The sequence below is a fragment of the Mugil cephalus genome, chromosome 1 (genome assembly GCF_022458985.1).
Source record: "Mugil cephalus isolate CIBA_MC_2020 chromosome 1, CIBA_Mcephalus_1.1, whole genome shotgun sequence".
NCBI classification, from domain to species: domain Eukaryota; kingdom Metazoa; phylum Chordata; class Actinopteri; order Mugiliformes; family Mugilidae; genus Mugil; species Mugil cephalus.
In genome coordinates, this window is record NC_061770.1 from 48,161,946 (window position 1) to 48,176,711 (window position 14,766).

At 36.9% G+C, this 14,766-nt stretch overlaps 1 protein-coding gene across 1 annotated transcript in view; it reads left to right on the forward strand.

The window, feature by feature from the left end:
* LOC125012512 overlaps nucleotides 1–14,766 on the forward strand; it is a 250,334-nt gene that overhangs the window by 71,087 nt on the left and 164,481 nt on the right. The window contains exons 13-21 of the mRNA XM_047592531.1: nucleotides 3,388–3,446; nucleotides 3,531–3,657; nucleotides 4,275–4,541; nucleotides 8,343–8,651; nucleotides 9,810–10,154; nucleotides 11,549–11,665; nucleotides 12,096–12,140; nucleotides 12,251–12,304; nucleotides 12,418–12,477. Of these exons, the coding sequence (XP_047448487.1) occupies nucleotides 3,388–3,446; nucleotides 3,531–3,657; nucleotides 4,275–4,541; nucleotides 8,343–8,651; nucleotides 9,810–10,154; nucleotides 11,549–11,665; nucleotides 12,096–12,140; nucleotides 12,251–12,304; nucleotides 12,418–12,477 (1,383 nt within the window). The remainder of the gene's footprint in view (nucleotides 1–3,387; nucleotides 3,447–3,530; nucleotides 3,658–4,274; nucleotides 4,542–8,342; nucleotides 8,652–9,809; nucleotides 10,155–11,548; nucleotides 11,666–12,095; nucleotides 12,141–12,250; nucleotides 12,305–12,417; nucleotides 12,478–14,766) is intronic.

Consider the following 14,766-nt stretch of genomic DNA (forward strand, 5'->3'; position numbering starts at 1 on the left):
TACGTTTGGCTTGGCAGTTTGTCTACCTGAGTGAGACGAGTCATGCACTTTGTAACCATAGATATAAAACGTGATAATATGATGCTAATGGTTCGGAGTTGCTAGCTAGCATGCTAAAGTGGTGCTAACGCTACATTGTGCCTTACTGTTGCATATTCTAATATTTGTGGTGCAAGTTTGAAAATAAATGTTTTTGAACTGCCAAACCTTTTTATTTTAGTAAAGTTTATTTTCCAAGTATTTTTATAGGATTATATAAAAATTATATTGACACCTTTTAAGTGTTATGGGGGTAACACTTCAGTAGTTAAGAAATAGTCCTCTGAGAGAGTTAATTGCTAACACTACATAAAAGTATTAAAAAAAAACTAACACTGGTTGGTGTTAGACAGTGTGTTAAATGTAACTACAAGAAGAGTCAAATTTACACTAACTTAGTGTAAAGGTACCAACACTCGAAAAAGTATTAAATTAACACTCTGAGGTGTGGACCCATATAGACACTTTAAAAGTGTTAAGATCAACTCTTACAGTGTTAATTTGAGTATGCTGATACTGTGTAAGCATTGATATAAGAAAAAAGGGGAGGAGGGGTATAAAGTATTCCAAAGAAGTTATCAACGATAGTCCAACAGTTTTCCCATTTGTTTTGAAATATTATAGTTCTAATTAAAAAAAACAGAATAAATATACATATATAGATATATAGATGGAGTCTCAAACCACGTGATCGACCCCGATTTCCGATAATGTGATCGGATCGGGACATCCCTACTTTCTATCATCTCCAACCAGTCTCAACCAGTATTGCTTTTAGTACTTTTGAGAAGCTGCAGCCACCTTGTGGCAGTGCATGAAAAAAACTCAGCATACTTCTTTGGCAGAACTGGCAACTACGATTTTAACAAAAGTTCTTCATAGGAAAGTAAAAGGCCTTGTTCACTGATAAGTTGGTTAACTAATATAATTCTATGCTCAATCCTATCCTCATGAAACAATGATTTATTTTTGTAAGGATGTCTTCATCATTCCAAATATAATGGCTGGTTGTTGTGAAGTTATGCTTGTAGATCAGTTAGGTTATTCTTGAGGTTATTCTTCTGTTTACATAAGTTAATCAACCAGTTAATCTTAAAAAAAGAAAGCATGCCTCATACTCTCAGAACTCTACACACAAATAAAAAAAACACATACAATGAGCAAAACCCCTAAATTCTCCTACAAAATAGAACTTTACATTAGACAAAATGTTATTTCCTCTCAAAATGGATATTTTTGTCATGATTATGTCTGTCTGTATCATGTTTTGAGTTTCCTGGTTTCCTGTCTGTTGTGCCTCCTTGTGTTTTACTTTAATTGCTTATTGTTTCTCTTGGTGTGTTTGCTGTCATGAGTTTCACCTTTGTCTCGTCATCCCTCTGCCCACGTGTGTATATATCGCCCTGTCTTTCCCTTTGTTCCCGGTCATGTTGTTGTTGTTGTTGTTGCCATGCCATGTTTTTGTCCCCTGGCCATGTGTCCATGGCAGATGTGTGAATATATAGCCTACATATTTTTATATATATAAGCCTACTAATGTTCTTACTATGTTTTTTAAAAACAGTTTTTTATATTTCTATATTCATTGTCGGATGAATAAAGGCATATCTTATTAGCCAATCAGCTGAAGTGTCCAAAATCCCTGTAAAGCTTTCTAACTTCCACAAATGGGCGTTAATGTATGGAAACATGATCTTAACCCACACCTCTTCTCCACACAGTTCTTTATTATGGAACAACACGGTTATTACCATAAATAGAAAGTCTTTTTATTTGACTGACTGGGTTTAAAAAGGTATTGAATTAATTCATAATCTGAATAGAAAACCCAAAAAACTGGCCACGATTGTCTCAAAGACCTTACTATTTTGATATATATATATGTATGCTTAGAGCCAGGGGTCTTCAATGTTGTTCAGGCCAAGGACTCTCAAACCGATGGAGATATTAAGTAGGAACCACCTACCTACTATATGTGTTCGATATTCAACTTAGCCTGGTGCTATTTATAAATATACATTATTATTATCATCATTTTGCATTCACTATTAAGCTATCCCTTATCCATTAACTAATATGTTAGAATCATGTTGATGTGTGTTTAAAAAAATCACATTTGTGCTGGGAAACTAAAAATAATATAAACTATATAAACACTGTCTAATCTACCAAAGATTATGCGACACCCATGGACCCATTATGAAGACCTATGCTTAAAGCTAAATGCTTGATGGTAGAAGGAGTCATTTTGGAATAAATACTTCAAACAATAGAACAGTATTGAATGAATGTACAATGTAAGAGCTCACTTTTATATTTGAAACAATGGGTGTTTTGGAGCGTCATCATCTAAAACATCATCATGACAAGAACACAACTGTTAAATCTGCTGAATTAACACAGACACAGTAGAGTCAGTAAAGGTTGAAATGTTTGAGCCTCATCATTGAGTCTAAAGCCACTGAGGTGACTGAGAACCCACATAACCAGAGGAAGAATGAATGAAACTTGGAGAGATTTATGGAGCTACTGATGACATATTCACACCAGTTGAATGATTATTTTTTACTCAAACTCTATTTTTTGTTGTGAACAGTTTCCAACAAGGCCACAGTGATCCTTCAACACAACTGGCCTCAGATATTCAGAGGAGAGACAATCACCCTCAGATGTGAGATCCAGGGAGGTGGAGGAACTCAGTGGACGTATGAATGGGAACCAGACGAGTTAAACAAACCTCCAACATCCAGAGAATACAGGACCATCAGAGCTACTGAGTCTGACAGTGGAGGATACAGATGTAGAGGTAGAAGAGGCTACGATTTAACAGAGTGGAGTGATACCATCAGACTGACTGTATCAGGTAAGATGAACATCTATCAGTTATATAAAGTTTTATGGTTTTACAGTGTTTTAATTTAAAGTCAATAAAACATGTTTCATTTCAACAATATTGTAGCTGTCTTTTTATTCTAGTAGCAACAAAGCTGAGAGGCAGCTTGTGGTTTAGTTATTAACAAGAACAGAAATCCTTCACATTGAATCTGGAATAGAAACAAGAATATCAGAGTAACTTATTATGTGCTGTACACTTCTCCATCCAACTCTGATCCAGTCCCTCCAGGAAACTCTGGATAAACATGTTTAGGGGAAACTCCATCAAGTGGAATGTAACTGAAAATGTACAGACAAGACAACTTTGTGTTTCTCCCACCTCCACTCACCCCCTCCTAATATCTAAATAATAAACAGAAGGGTCACAAATTTAAATTTAACGACTGTAACTAAATAACTCAGTAGATGTTTAAACTGTGATTATTTTAACAAGTTTTCCTCTAAACTCAACAGCAGGTAAACCCACAGCCACTCTGACAGGCAACAACAGAGTCATACCAGTAGGAGGCAGCGTAACTCTGACCTGCTCTGTGGAGCCCTCTGCTGGATGGAGGTTCTACTGGTTCAGACGTGTCTCTGGTTCTTCTCGAGTTCAGCTCATAAGAAATAATGAAGCAGGGGGAAATATTAGCGTCTCAGAGGGAGGTGTGTACCACTGCAGAGGAGGAAGAGGAGAACAAGTTTACTACACAACAAACAGCACAGAAGTCACTGTTACGAAAAGTAAGTTTAATCATTTCTTCTGGAATAAAATAACACACACTATTTAAATGTTCATCTGTTGATCTGTAGTGGAGGAAGAGACGTTTAGGTACCATCAGAAAAATGAGCATTAATAAGTAATGATTATATCATCAGCAGCTTCTACTGCTGTGATGATGGTGAAGAATTAGAAGATTAACACTCTTCATGTTCTGTACAGAGATTAAGAAAAAGACTGATGTCATATAAATATTTACACTCAGTCTTATATATAATTATTAACATATAGAACATGTGTTTGTAGCATTTTAATGTTGTGTTGTTGTCCTTCATTAACATTAACACACCTTCTTTCACCTTCTGACAGTTCAGTTTTGACATATTTCAGGTGTTGGTTTTTACTAAAATAATATCACTAGGTCGACAGAAGATTTGGTTTGAAATAGAATATCTATATACTAGTATTAGTTTATATAAATATTTATGTATCTCTATTTTTGGAGTTGAAAACCCAAACAAAAGAAAATCAAAGAACTAGGAACCACAATTACTATTATCAGAAATACTAGACAAACACTAAATATTGTTAGAGTATATGTTTCTGTCAGTACTGTAACTGGATGTTTTTATGTGAACAGTTTCCAGTGAGGCCACAGTGATCCTTCAACCAAACTGGACTCAGATATTCAGAGGAGAGACAATCACCCTCAGATGTGAGATCCAGGGAGGTGGAGGAACTCAGTGGACGTATGAATGGAAACCAGACAAGTTAAACAAACCTCCAACATCCGGAGAATACAGGATCAATGGAGCTACTGAGTCTGACAGAGGAAGATACAGATGTAGAGGTAGAAGAGACGACTATTTCACAGAGTGGAGTGATACCATCAGACTGACTGTATCAGGTAAGATGAACATCTATCATCCATGTCAGTTTCATTTCATCAGCAGGATGAACAAATTGATCCGAAAGGCTGGACAAGTGATCAGTAGGGAGTTGGAGTCATTTGTCTCAGTGAGGGACAGGAGGACACTGGATAAACTTCTCTCCATTATGGACAATGCATCCCATCCACTACACCAAACATTAGAGGGTCAGACGAGTTCATTCTCCAGCAGAATGATTCATAGTGAACGCTACACAACTTCTTTTATTCCTGATTCTATTCAGTTGTATAACAGCTCATCTGAACAATTAAGCTACTATGATCAATTAATTTCCATTTCCTTCAACAATATTGCTGCTGTCTATGTTTTTGGTTTATTAACAAAAGACTCAGAGAAATAGAATAAAATAAACATGAATCCCTGAGTGACACATGTGGAACATTCAGGATTAAAGGAGGAACTCTCCATGTGCTGTACACATCAGTTTGATAAAAAGATGAATTTATCTCAGTGTGTTTCACCTCCTCCACCAACAAAACTCAACACTTGCTGCTAAACTATATTTTTACTGTAGTATCCCAAAACATTAATTAGGACAAAGATGTATGTTTTTTTCATCTAGTACTTTTTTCCCTGTTGATTCTCAAAGTGAGTTACATCCACAGACTCATCTACACATTTATTCACACAAGCACACACACATTGACACACCAGTGCTACACTAACCCTTTGGTTCATGGACAGCCCACTCTACCCACTGAAACTTAAATCAGTAACTGACAGTCAGTCAAATTATCTTTCATTTAACCTCATTGAAGTTTGTCTGTGAAGGTTCTCAGTCATCCAGGTCAAGATAATCCAAAAAGGCGTTGAATAAGGTCAGCTGGACTTGTAGAATTTCTTGAAGACGTTTCACCACTCATCCGAGTAGCTTCTTCAGTTCTGATAAACTAGTGGGAAGTTGAGGTTTAAATAGGAAGAACTCTGTGGGAACACCCACCAGAAACTTGCTTGACCAGAAACTGGGGTCAGTCATTTCCATAATGGCTACTTATGGTACTCATTGAAGTACGTCACTTCCTGTTACGCCTGTTTACAAACTGTTCCCATGTTCGGCGCTTGGTTTGACTGCTGTTTTGGCTTTTGACCACTGAATTTGGTTTACGGACAGCGGAGAAAGTGTTGGATCTCTCGGTTTGACCCAAGCTTGGAGAGACGACGACTTTGGATTACGAGCGCTAACAGCTGAGTGCGTCAACATCACCAGTGCACCCGGACAGAATATGGGTCTGAAGAAGGCTCCCGGAGCTGAGGAGGTCGATGAAATTAAAAAGTCACTCGACTTCCTCTCGCAAGAGGTCTCTGCTGTCAGGCTGCAGCAGAAGGGCATCTTGGCACTGGTGGAGGAGGTGAAAGTTCTCCGCATCCAAAATGAGGAGAAGGAGAAGAGGAACGCTCTCCTGGAGAATAGAGTAGCCGACCTGGAACAGTACACCAGGATGAACGACATCATCGTCACTGGGATTGAAATAAAACCCCGGTCATACGCCCATGCGGTGACCGCCAACACCGGGGAAGAGCCTGGAGAACTGGATGTCAGCTCAACAGAGCAGCAGGTCGCTGATTTTTTACAGTCCAGGGGCATAGAAGTGGACTGTGATAACATCGAGGCTTACCACCCTCTGCCCAGAAGAAACACCAGAGACAAACCAGCAGTAATTATGAGGTTTGTCAATAGGAAACATAAAAAAGCTAAAGGGTACCAACATCTACATCAATGAGAACTTTACCAAACACAACTTAGAGATATTCATCAAACTAAATGGAACACCGGAGGAGGCCAAAGTGCTGGTACCAACACCAACACAAACATGACTCACACTTTAATAATTCGCTCACTTACACCAGGTGACAGGAATACAACGCAGAGGGTAAACGATAACATGGAACCTCATGAAAGCCTTGAACTACAGACAGTAGTTCCAATATACTGAGCACAATCTTGTGGATTTGGAACACGACATAGACCCGGACAACTTCTTCTTCAACTGCATCAGTAATAACTGCTGCTATTACACCGATGAACAATATAATCACATCGACAAGGATGGAAAACTATCAGTTATACACATTAACAGCAGGAGTCTGTATGCAAACTTTCTAAATATCGAGCAGTGTTTGGATCATTTCACACAACCATTCAACATTATTACTATATCTGAAACATGGATTAATGCAGAAAAAGGGGTGGACTTTTGGTTATGAGGTTATGAGTTTGTGCACATGGATCGGAGAAATAAAGGCGGAGGAGGAGTTGCAATGTACGTGGACAAAAATATTAACTTCAGGGTGTTGGACAGTATGTCAACAGTTGTTAACAATATGGTTGAATGCATAACAACTGTGATCATTAGTTGTATTTATATGACACCAGGTTCAAATATTGAACTGTTCAAGGACTGGAAGGAAATGGAGGAAATATTCCTAAACAAGAGTCATAAAACAACTTTCATCTTTTGAGACCTCAATATTGATCTCCTTAATCCAAACAAAAACACAAACTAACCAATGACTTCATTAACACAACATATAGTATGAACCTGTATCCCTTAATCACCAGACCCAGTCGTATAACTAACCACTCTGCCACGCTTATTGACAATATTTACACAAATGACATTGTAAACAATCCAAAAAGTGGACTACTGGTCAGTGACATCAGTGACCATCTACCAGTTTTCACAATATATGACACTGACTACAGGACAAATCTACCTGACACAAAAAAGATTCAGATCAGTAGCATCAATAACAGCATTCAAAAATGATTTAATGGCAGAAACCTGGGATAATGTGTATAATATATGATGAATTCTTAAGTACATTTAAAGTACTATATGATAAAAACTGTCCAGCAAAAAGATTAATAAGGAAAAAAATATACAGATCATCAAAGCGTAGAAAACTACACTTTACAGAGAATTTATGAGAAAGAGAACCATGGAAACAGAAACTAAATATAAAAACAAGTTAACTAATATTATAAGAGCAGGCAGGAAAGAATACTATAACAAAATATTAGATGACAACAAGAATAACAGTAAACGTATATGGAACATACTAAACACTAATAAAAAACACCTCCAAACTATTTAATTATCCTAACTATTTTATTATCAATAACACAGAAACATATAATATATATTGTGTATACTTGGTTTAAAAACATATATAAAGAGAGGATTCTTACTAGGTACAGAAATGAAGAGGGTGTTTGACTAACACACAGTGATGGGTGTTTTTTTTTGTGTGTGTTTTTTCTATTACATATTATACATTATTATTATATATAATATATATTTTGTGTTATCTTTGGTAATGTGTGTATGTTATATATGTGTGCGCACGCGCGCGTGTGTGTGTGTGTGTGTGTGTGTGTGTGCTTATATGTATATTATAAAGACTATTATTATTATACTGTCAGGAAGTGAATAATATATAAATCATTGAGCTATTAAACAGATGGGATAAAATAAGTTTATACTTCCTCCCACTCTATTCGTTTTCCTTTTCGGACATGTAGAAGATGGACTATTTATACTGTTACTTTATTGTTCATTAATTTATTTTCTCATTTTTTGTTATTTATGTTTCGATATGATTATTTTTGTTGTTTGTAAGAAATAACTAACTAGGTTTTTGTTATTATGTAGAGATTTGAACCATGTTTGATATTTAGATATACACAAAGATTAAAGTGAAACTTTTATAGATGTTGTATTCTGTTTTAGTAACATGTTTAAAACCTCTTTCAACAGGTAAACCCCAACCTGTCCTCTTTGTGTCTCCATCATGGCTGAGTCCTGGAGCCTCAGTAACTCTGAGCTGTGAGGTTGAACATCCATCTGCAGGATGGAGGTTTTACTGGTATAAAGCTGTTCCTGATCTATCACACAAGTATCAATATTCCAACTATGAGCTGCTTCCTGATAGCATCAATGGAACTGAAGAAGATTCCTACATCATTGATGGACAGACACACACAGCAGGATATGTGTGTAGAGCTGGAAGAGGAGAGCCAGTGTTTTACACTGATTACAGTCCACCTCAGTTTGTCTGGTCTGGAGGTCAGTCTGTTTCCATCTGTTCCCTCAATAACTAGATGTTATGTCTTTACTTTTATTATCAATCAGTCAAACTTTATTTATAGAGCACTTTTCATACAAAGGATGCAGCACAAAGTGCTTTACATAAAAATAAAACAAAAACAAAAAAACTATAGACTCAAGAGACCACACACACACGCCTGGGGACACACACGTACACAGAGACATGAAAATTTTAAAAAAATTGAGGAATTTAAGAGCACTGAGGAAACGCTATCCCACCCTCACCACCTTGAAGTTAAATAAACACCAGAGACATAAAAATAACTATAATAAAACTATGATAAATAAAATTCAATTAAACAATATACTAAAGAGATAAAATGTTAAATCAATAAGTAAATAAAATAAAATAACCAGATTAAAAGTAATAATAATAATAAATAAATAAAATCCAGAAGTCAAATAATGATAATGGTGACAGTGCACATTTAATGCAAGCATGGTCTTTCCAATTTGCTACCGACAAACTAATTATCTTTTTACTATCACCTTTTCTTCTCAACAAATTAGATACAATGATAAACACAAAAAGAGTCTTGGGAACTTTTTAATATTTATCATAAATACTTACATGACAGAGACCAAATAAACTGGTACAGGTTGTCTATAAAACACAGGAGGTCATTTGTGTTGTGTCGTGTTGTGTTGTGTTGTGTTGTGTCGTGTCCTGTCGTGTCGTGTCGTGTCGTGTCGTGTCGTGTCGTGTTGTGTGGGTTTGAGTTGCGTCTGGAAGAAAGTACATGTTTACACAGGAGGAAAAGAGAGAAGGAAAAAGTAAACAAATAAATGAAAGAGGAGAAAAGAAAGAACAATATGACTTTAACTCATTAAGGAACGACATGTGTTTGAGTCTTTACTCTTCATCTTTGCTCATGTTACTGCTCTAACTGATCAGATTGTCAGAGTACACATGTAGTTTCTCATTTTACACACTGCTGCTTGGTGCATATCAACTAAAATAAACTGAAATGGTAGAAAAAATAGTTTGACCAAAACACTGCAGCTTGACATGTTTGCACTAATTTTCATCAATTAAAAAAAAAGAAAGTAAATAAGTATTTGCATTGCGGCCGTTTTAATATTAATATCACTGTTGTTGCTTTGACTCTTTGTCAGATTTCAATTCATCAGTGTCTCTCAGAGTGAATCCTGACAGAGTGCAGCACTTCACCTCTGACTCTGTCTCTCTGAGCTGTGAGGGAAACTCTACTGAGTGGAGAGTGAGGAGGTTCCCTGGGGATCAGTCCTGGTCCTGTTCTGGTTGGAGGACAATGACTGGATCAACATGTACTGAGTTGAGAGTGAGGAGGTTCCCTGGGGATCAGTCCTGGTCGTGTTCTGGTTGGAGCACAATGAAAGATTTCAAATGTAAATTATCCAGATCCCACCCTCGTAATGCAGTGTACTGGTGTGAGTCTGGATCAGGAGAGTTCAGCAACGCAGTCAACATCACTGTCCATGGTATGGTATAATAGTTTGTTTATTTTTGCTTGTTTGTAAATTTTAAAACATCACATCACTAGTGTTTATCCTAAGATCCAGTTATATGACATGTTACACAATTGTGACAAAACAGACAACAATTATTCATAGTTTGTTTAATGCAAACAGATTATTGTCTCTTGGAAATATCTGCTCTTCACTACAACTAATCAGAATGATACTTGTAGTTGTATCAAGCTGTTGTATGTTGTAGTTGTATGTTGCTTTACTTAACTCCCATCAATTTCAAACCTTCTCACAGTGAACCTCTTTCTTTATTGTTAAGTCTGTAATAAATGACTATAAGCATAATATTTCTATCACCAAAGTCTTCCTTCAGCCTATTATTTAAAGAAGCTGTAGTCAAGGGGAAACCTGCACCATATATAGTTAGGTCATATGTGAAACATTACAGGGCTTGGGATAAAAACAAAAGTCCTTGGGCAACGTGAGACTTCTTGGAATTGATTTAAGTTTTCTCTTTCAATTGCAACATAGAACCTCTTTCTGAAACTGGAACCAAAAACGCTTTGACTGTTTTACAAATGGAGTCATTGACTGAGTTTTTAAATAAGAACACTGTAGCGTATTAAATACCAAATGTCCATATTTGTTCTGTAGCTCATCGGCCTGTGTTTGACTTCTCATCTGTGACTGCAACAAAACATCTTCATCATCACATTCACACTTTCCAGACACATTATTGGTACTTAGGGTTTGTTTTAGTGTAAGCTTTGGGTGTTCTGACGTTTCTGTGTCACAACAGGTACGACATGACCTAAAGGACGCTGTAATACACTGTTGGTTATCTGGTGTGAAGGGATGAGTTTAAGATTTATACTGAAGTTTGTAATTATTCAAAAGCTCAAATGTCTGATATAATATTTAAGCATATATAAACCATTCTCCTCATTGCATGTGAACTTTTTTTTAAGTCTGACTTAAACATTGTTTGTTTTTTTTCCAGCTAATGGTATCATCCTGGTGAGCCCTGTCCATCCTGTCACTGAGGGAGATTCTGTTTCTCTGAGCTGCAGGTTCAGAGAACAACAAAAACTTTCTACTGTGTTTTTCTATCACAATGACAAACTCATCCAAAATGATACCAGAGAGGAGCTGAACATCTCTTCAGTGTCAAAGTCAGATGAAGGCTTCTACAAGTGTCAGTCCTCAGGAGAAGAGTCACCACAGAGTTGGATGACTGTTAAATGTGAGCAGGATGAAAACACTTAATGGATTTAATTTTTTATTTTCAAGTTTTCAGTTTGAAAATAAACGCAGTACTGATGTCAATATTTTCTGTGCTGATGCCTCAACTCATCATCAATGATACCATGATCAGTATTAACATTTAATGTTTATGTTTCTAACAGCTGCTCCAGGAGCTCAAAGTTCTTCTTTCCCTGTTCCTCTGATTGCTGGACTTCTTTGTGGGGTCATACTCATCGTCCTCCTGCTCTTGTTGTATCGATGCAGACCACGGCCCAAGGGTGAGTCTATGCTCCAAAGTATATTTACTACATACTCCAGTCTGATCTCATGATTTAAAAATGTCCCGTTTCTTTCACAGATTCATGCTTTCACAGGTCAGCAGAGCACCCTGGTTTTCTCCTCTTAAACATACTCCAGTGTTTTCCTAGTCTGTGAATTTTCAGTATTAAATAATTCTATGTTTCAGGTCGACTCCAGTCAGACAGAATGAAACCCTGAACAACACATATCCCCCCCAGGGTTAGTAACTAATTATTATTATTTAGATTTTTCAGTAACTTTTTGTCACATATGTTTTGATGCTGGTATTTGTAGCTCACGTAACATTTGTCATAACGCCCAAACAACATTTAAGTCAACACCAAATCAAACCTTGAGCCAGTGGGACGAACACTACTCTGATGTTAACTTTCTTACTTGGTTTTATAGGTGATGCTGACCTCTATGACACGATCAAACACGATACTGCAAATGGTAAAGTATATCAATCTTTACCAATATAAAAGAGTAAACTGTGTGGTTTAAGGAGACTAAATACAAGTAATTGATATGAAATTCTGTAAAGAAAAATATGTTTATTTCAGACGGAGAAGATGTTACCTACACTTTCATTAAACTCAAAAACATTGGAAAGAAGCGTGAGTACTCCAGATACATGGAAAATACAAGAAAATAGTTCAGAACAGTTTTTACCTGCAAATGTGAATTCATTGTTTTTTTCTTTTGTGGTTTCTTCTGATTATCCTAACAGGGACGCATCGTGAACCAGAGGACAGGGTTGTTTATGCTGATGTGAATACAAAAGGAGCAGGTACAGTCAGCTCCAGCAAATTCACTCATTTGCCAGTTCATTAGGGACAGAAAGTTAAAATGAATGCTTTCTAATATAACAGTCCTTCATTCATTTCAGCTTCATAAATGTTATGGTTTCTCAGCATTTGTTTAAAATAAGTCAGCTGTGAAGGTCCTCAGTCAGTGATGGTACCAGATCCAGAAAAGCTGAGACAAGTGCAACTGGACTGTAGTAACTATCTGCTCATATAAGTTTCTAATGAGCAACACCGAAAGATGTTCTTATCTAAACCACACCTTCCCACCAGTCTTAAGGCTGAAGAAGATGCTTGGATGAGTGTAGAAATGTGTTCAAAAAACTCTACAAGTCCAGATTCCCTAGTTTCAGCCTTTTGGATAACTGAGAGTTGTTTGTTCAACTGTGTTTTCATCTTGGAGTTGTATTACGTTGTACCGACACATGTTTCTATTATTTTGACCTATTATATAGGTTTATATACAAAATAACGGAAACACTGGAGGGAGTATTTAGAGCAGGACTCTTAAGTTAGAGTGCACTCATGTTCTCTGGACTCTACAAGAGTCCTTAATGATTTGTGACAGTATGCACTCCGTTGAAATGTGTCGTCCTGTCACTGTAGGTAGTTTATCAGTTCTCTTGTTTAACTGCTACACTACCACTAGAGGTCACCAGAGTTGCAAATGGTCAAATTTTGCACACACCTAGAGCTTTTCAGTTTGTTCCTTGTATATTTCTGTCTCAGAGATATTCCATAAAAGTCGTGCTGTTGCAGATGATGAAAAAAAGTCATTGAAATTCTTTCATCCACCCTCTCAATACTGTCTCACACAAACCAGGGGGTGGACCATAAGTTGGAGGGTGAACGTAGTGACGACGACTAATTTCACCGTCCAACTGCTATAATTAACACATCTGATGAACAAATCTCTCTTTAGATCCAGCTTCTGATATAAACCCCTATTTGGTTTATTTCTACATTGACCACCACAAAAAGATGAAGCACAGTTTTGAAAGGGTTTGGCCTGTCAACATTAATTCATTTTATTTCTTTGTGAATTATCTTAACAGGCTCGAGTCGTGAACCACAGGACACTGTTGTTTATGCTGATGTGATGAAAGGACGTCAAGGTACAGTCAGTTGCAACAATTATGCTCGGTAGATTGCAGGCAGCTACTGATCAATTTATAAGTGAGTCATTTCCACCAGTAGTCACCAGAGTTGGACAAGGGTCAAATCCTACACACATGCAGGGCCTCATAAGCCCTATTTGCATGGTTCTACCTGGGGATCATGCGAGTCAAAAATTAGTAAAACACTGATTTATGTCTCTGCTACTTTCCACTTCACTCTGTCAAATGGGTAATAAAAAATATATTTTTAAAAATGAAACATGGTGTGATGACACCATTGATTCTGGGGGAAGAAATAAAGAACAACCTGCCAGTATTTAAATCAGCCCCACGTCTGTAGGTGAGTGGGTCAGTGACATTTTGACTTTGCACCCCAACATCTGTCTGAAAAAAGAGGGAAAAGAATCCAACAAATGTCTTAAAAGTAAAAAAACCCTCCACAATTCACAGAGGTGCTGATTCACACTGGTTTGGTATTATCACAGGACCTCTGTGTTACGAGAAGTAGGACAGGTCATTTGTGGTCTAATTTTTACTTTACAGATTATTGACACGGCCGATTCACAAAGGATTATGTTCCCAGGTAAAACTATCCCCATGTGAATAGGGCTTTAGAGTTTGTTTCATCTGCATCTTTGGCCCTGTGTCGAGATGGTGAAAAAGAAATAGTTTGTTTCTGGATTTTTACTTTAATATTTGTCACTATAGTTGTGAAGAACCTGATTCTATGAGCCTCCCATCCACCCAGTTGCTCATTATAACAAATCTGGTGAACAAATATACCTTGAGATATGGATGATTCATATATATCCATATCATATATATGATATATGCTCACCACTGCAGTAAAGGTCTGTAAACATGAATTGATTTGATTATTTCATGGATTATCTCAACAGGGCGGCGCCATAAATCAGAGAACGCTGTTGTTTACACTGATGTGGAGAAAAAAGCTGAAGGTACAGTCAGTTCCAACAAATATGCTCGGTACTGAAATGTGCTGTCATATCACTACATAGTAGTACTCATGTGTCAGTTTATCAGTTTCCTACTACTGCATTACCACCAGATAACACCAGGGTTGGTTTCTGTCACAAAGATATCACATAACGCCAAACAAAATAGATTTTATGTAGAACGATTTCCTCCGCCTTC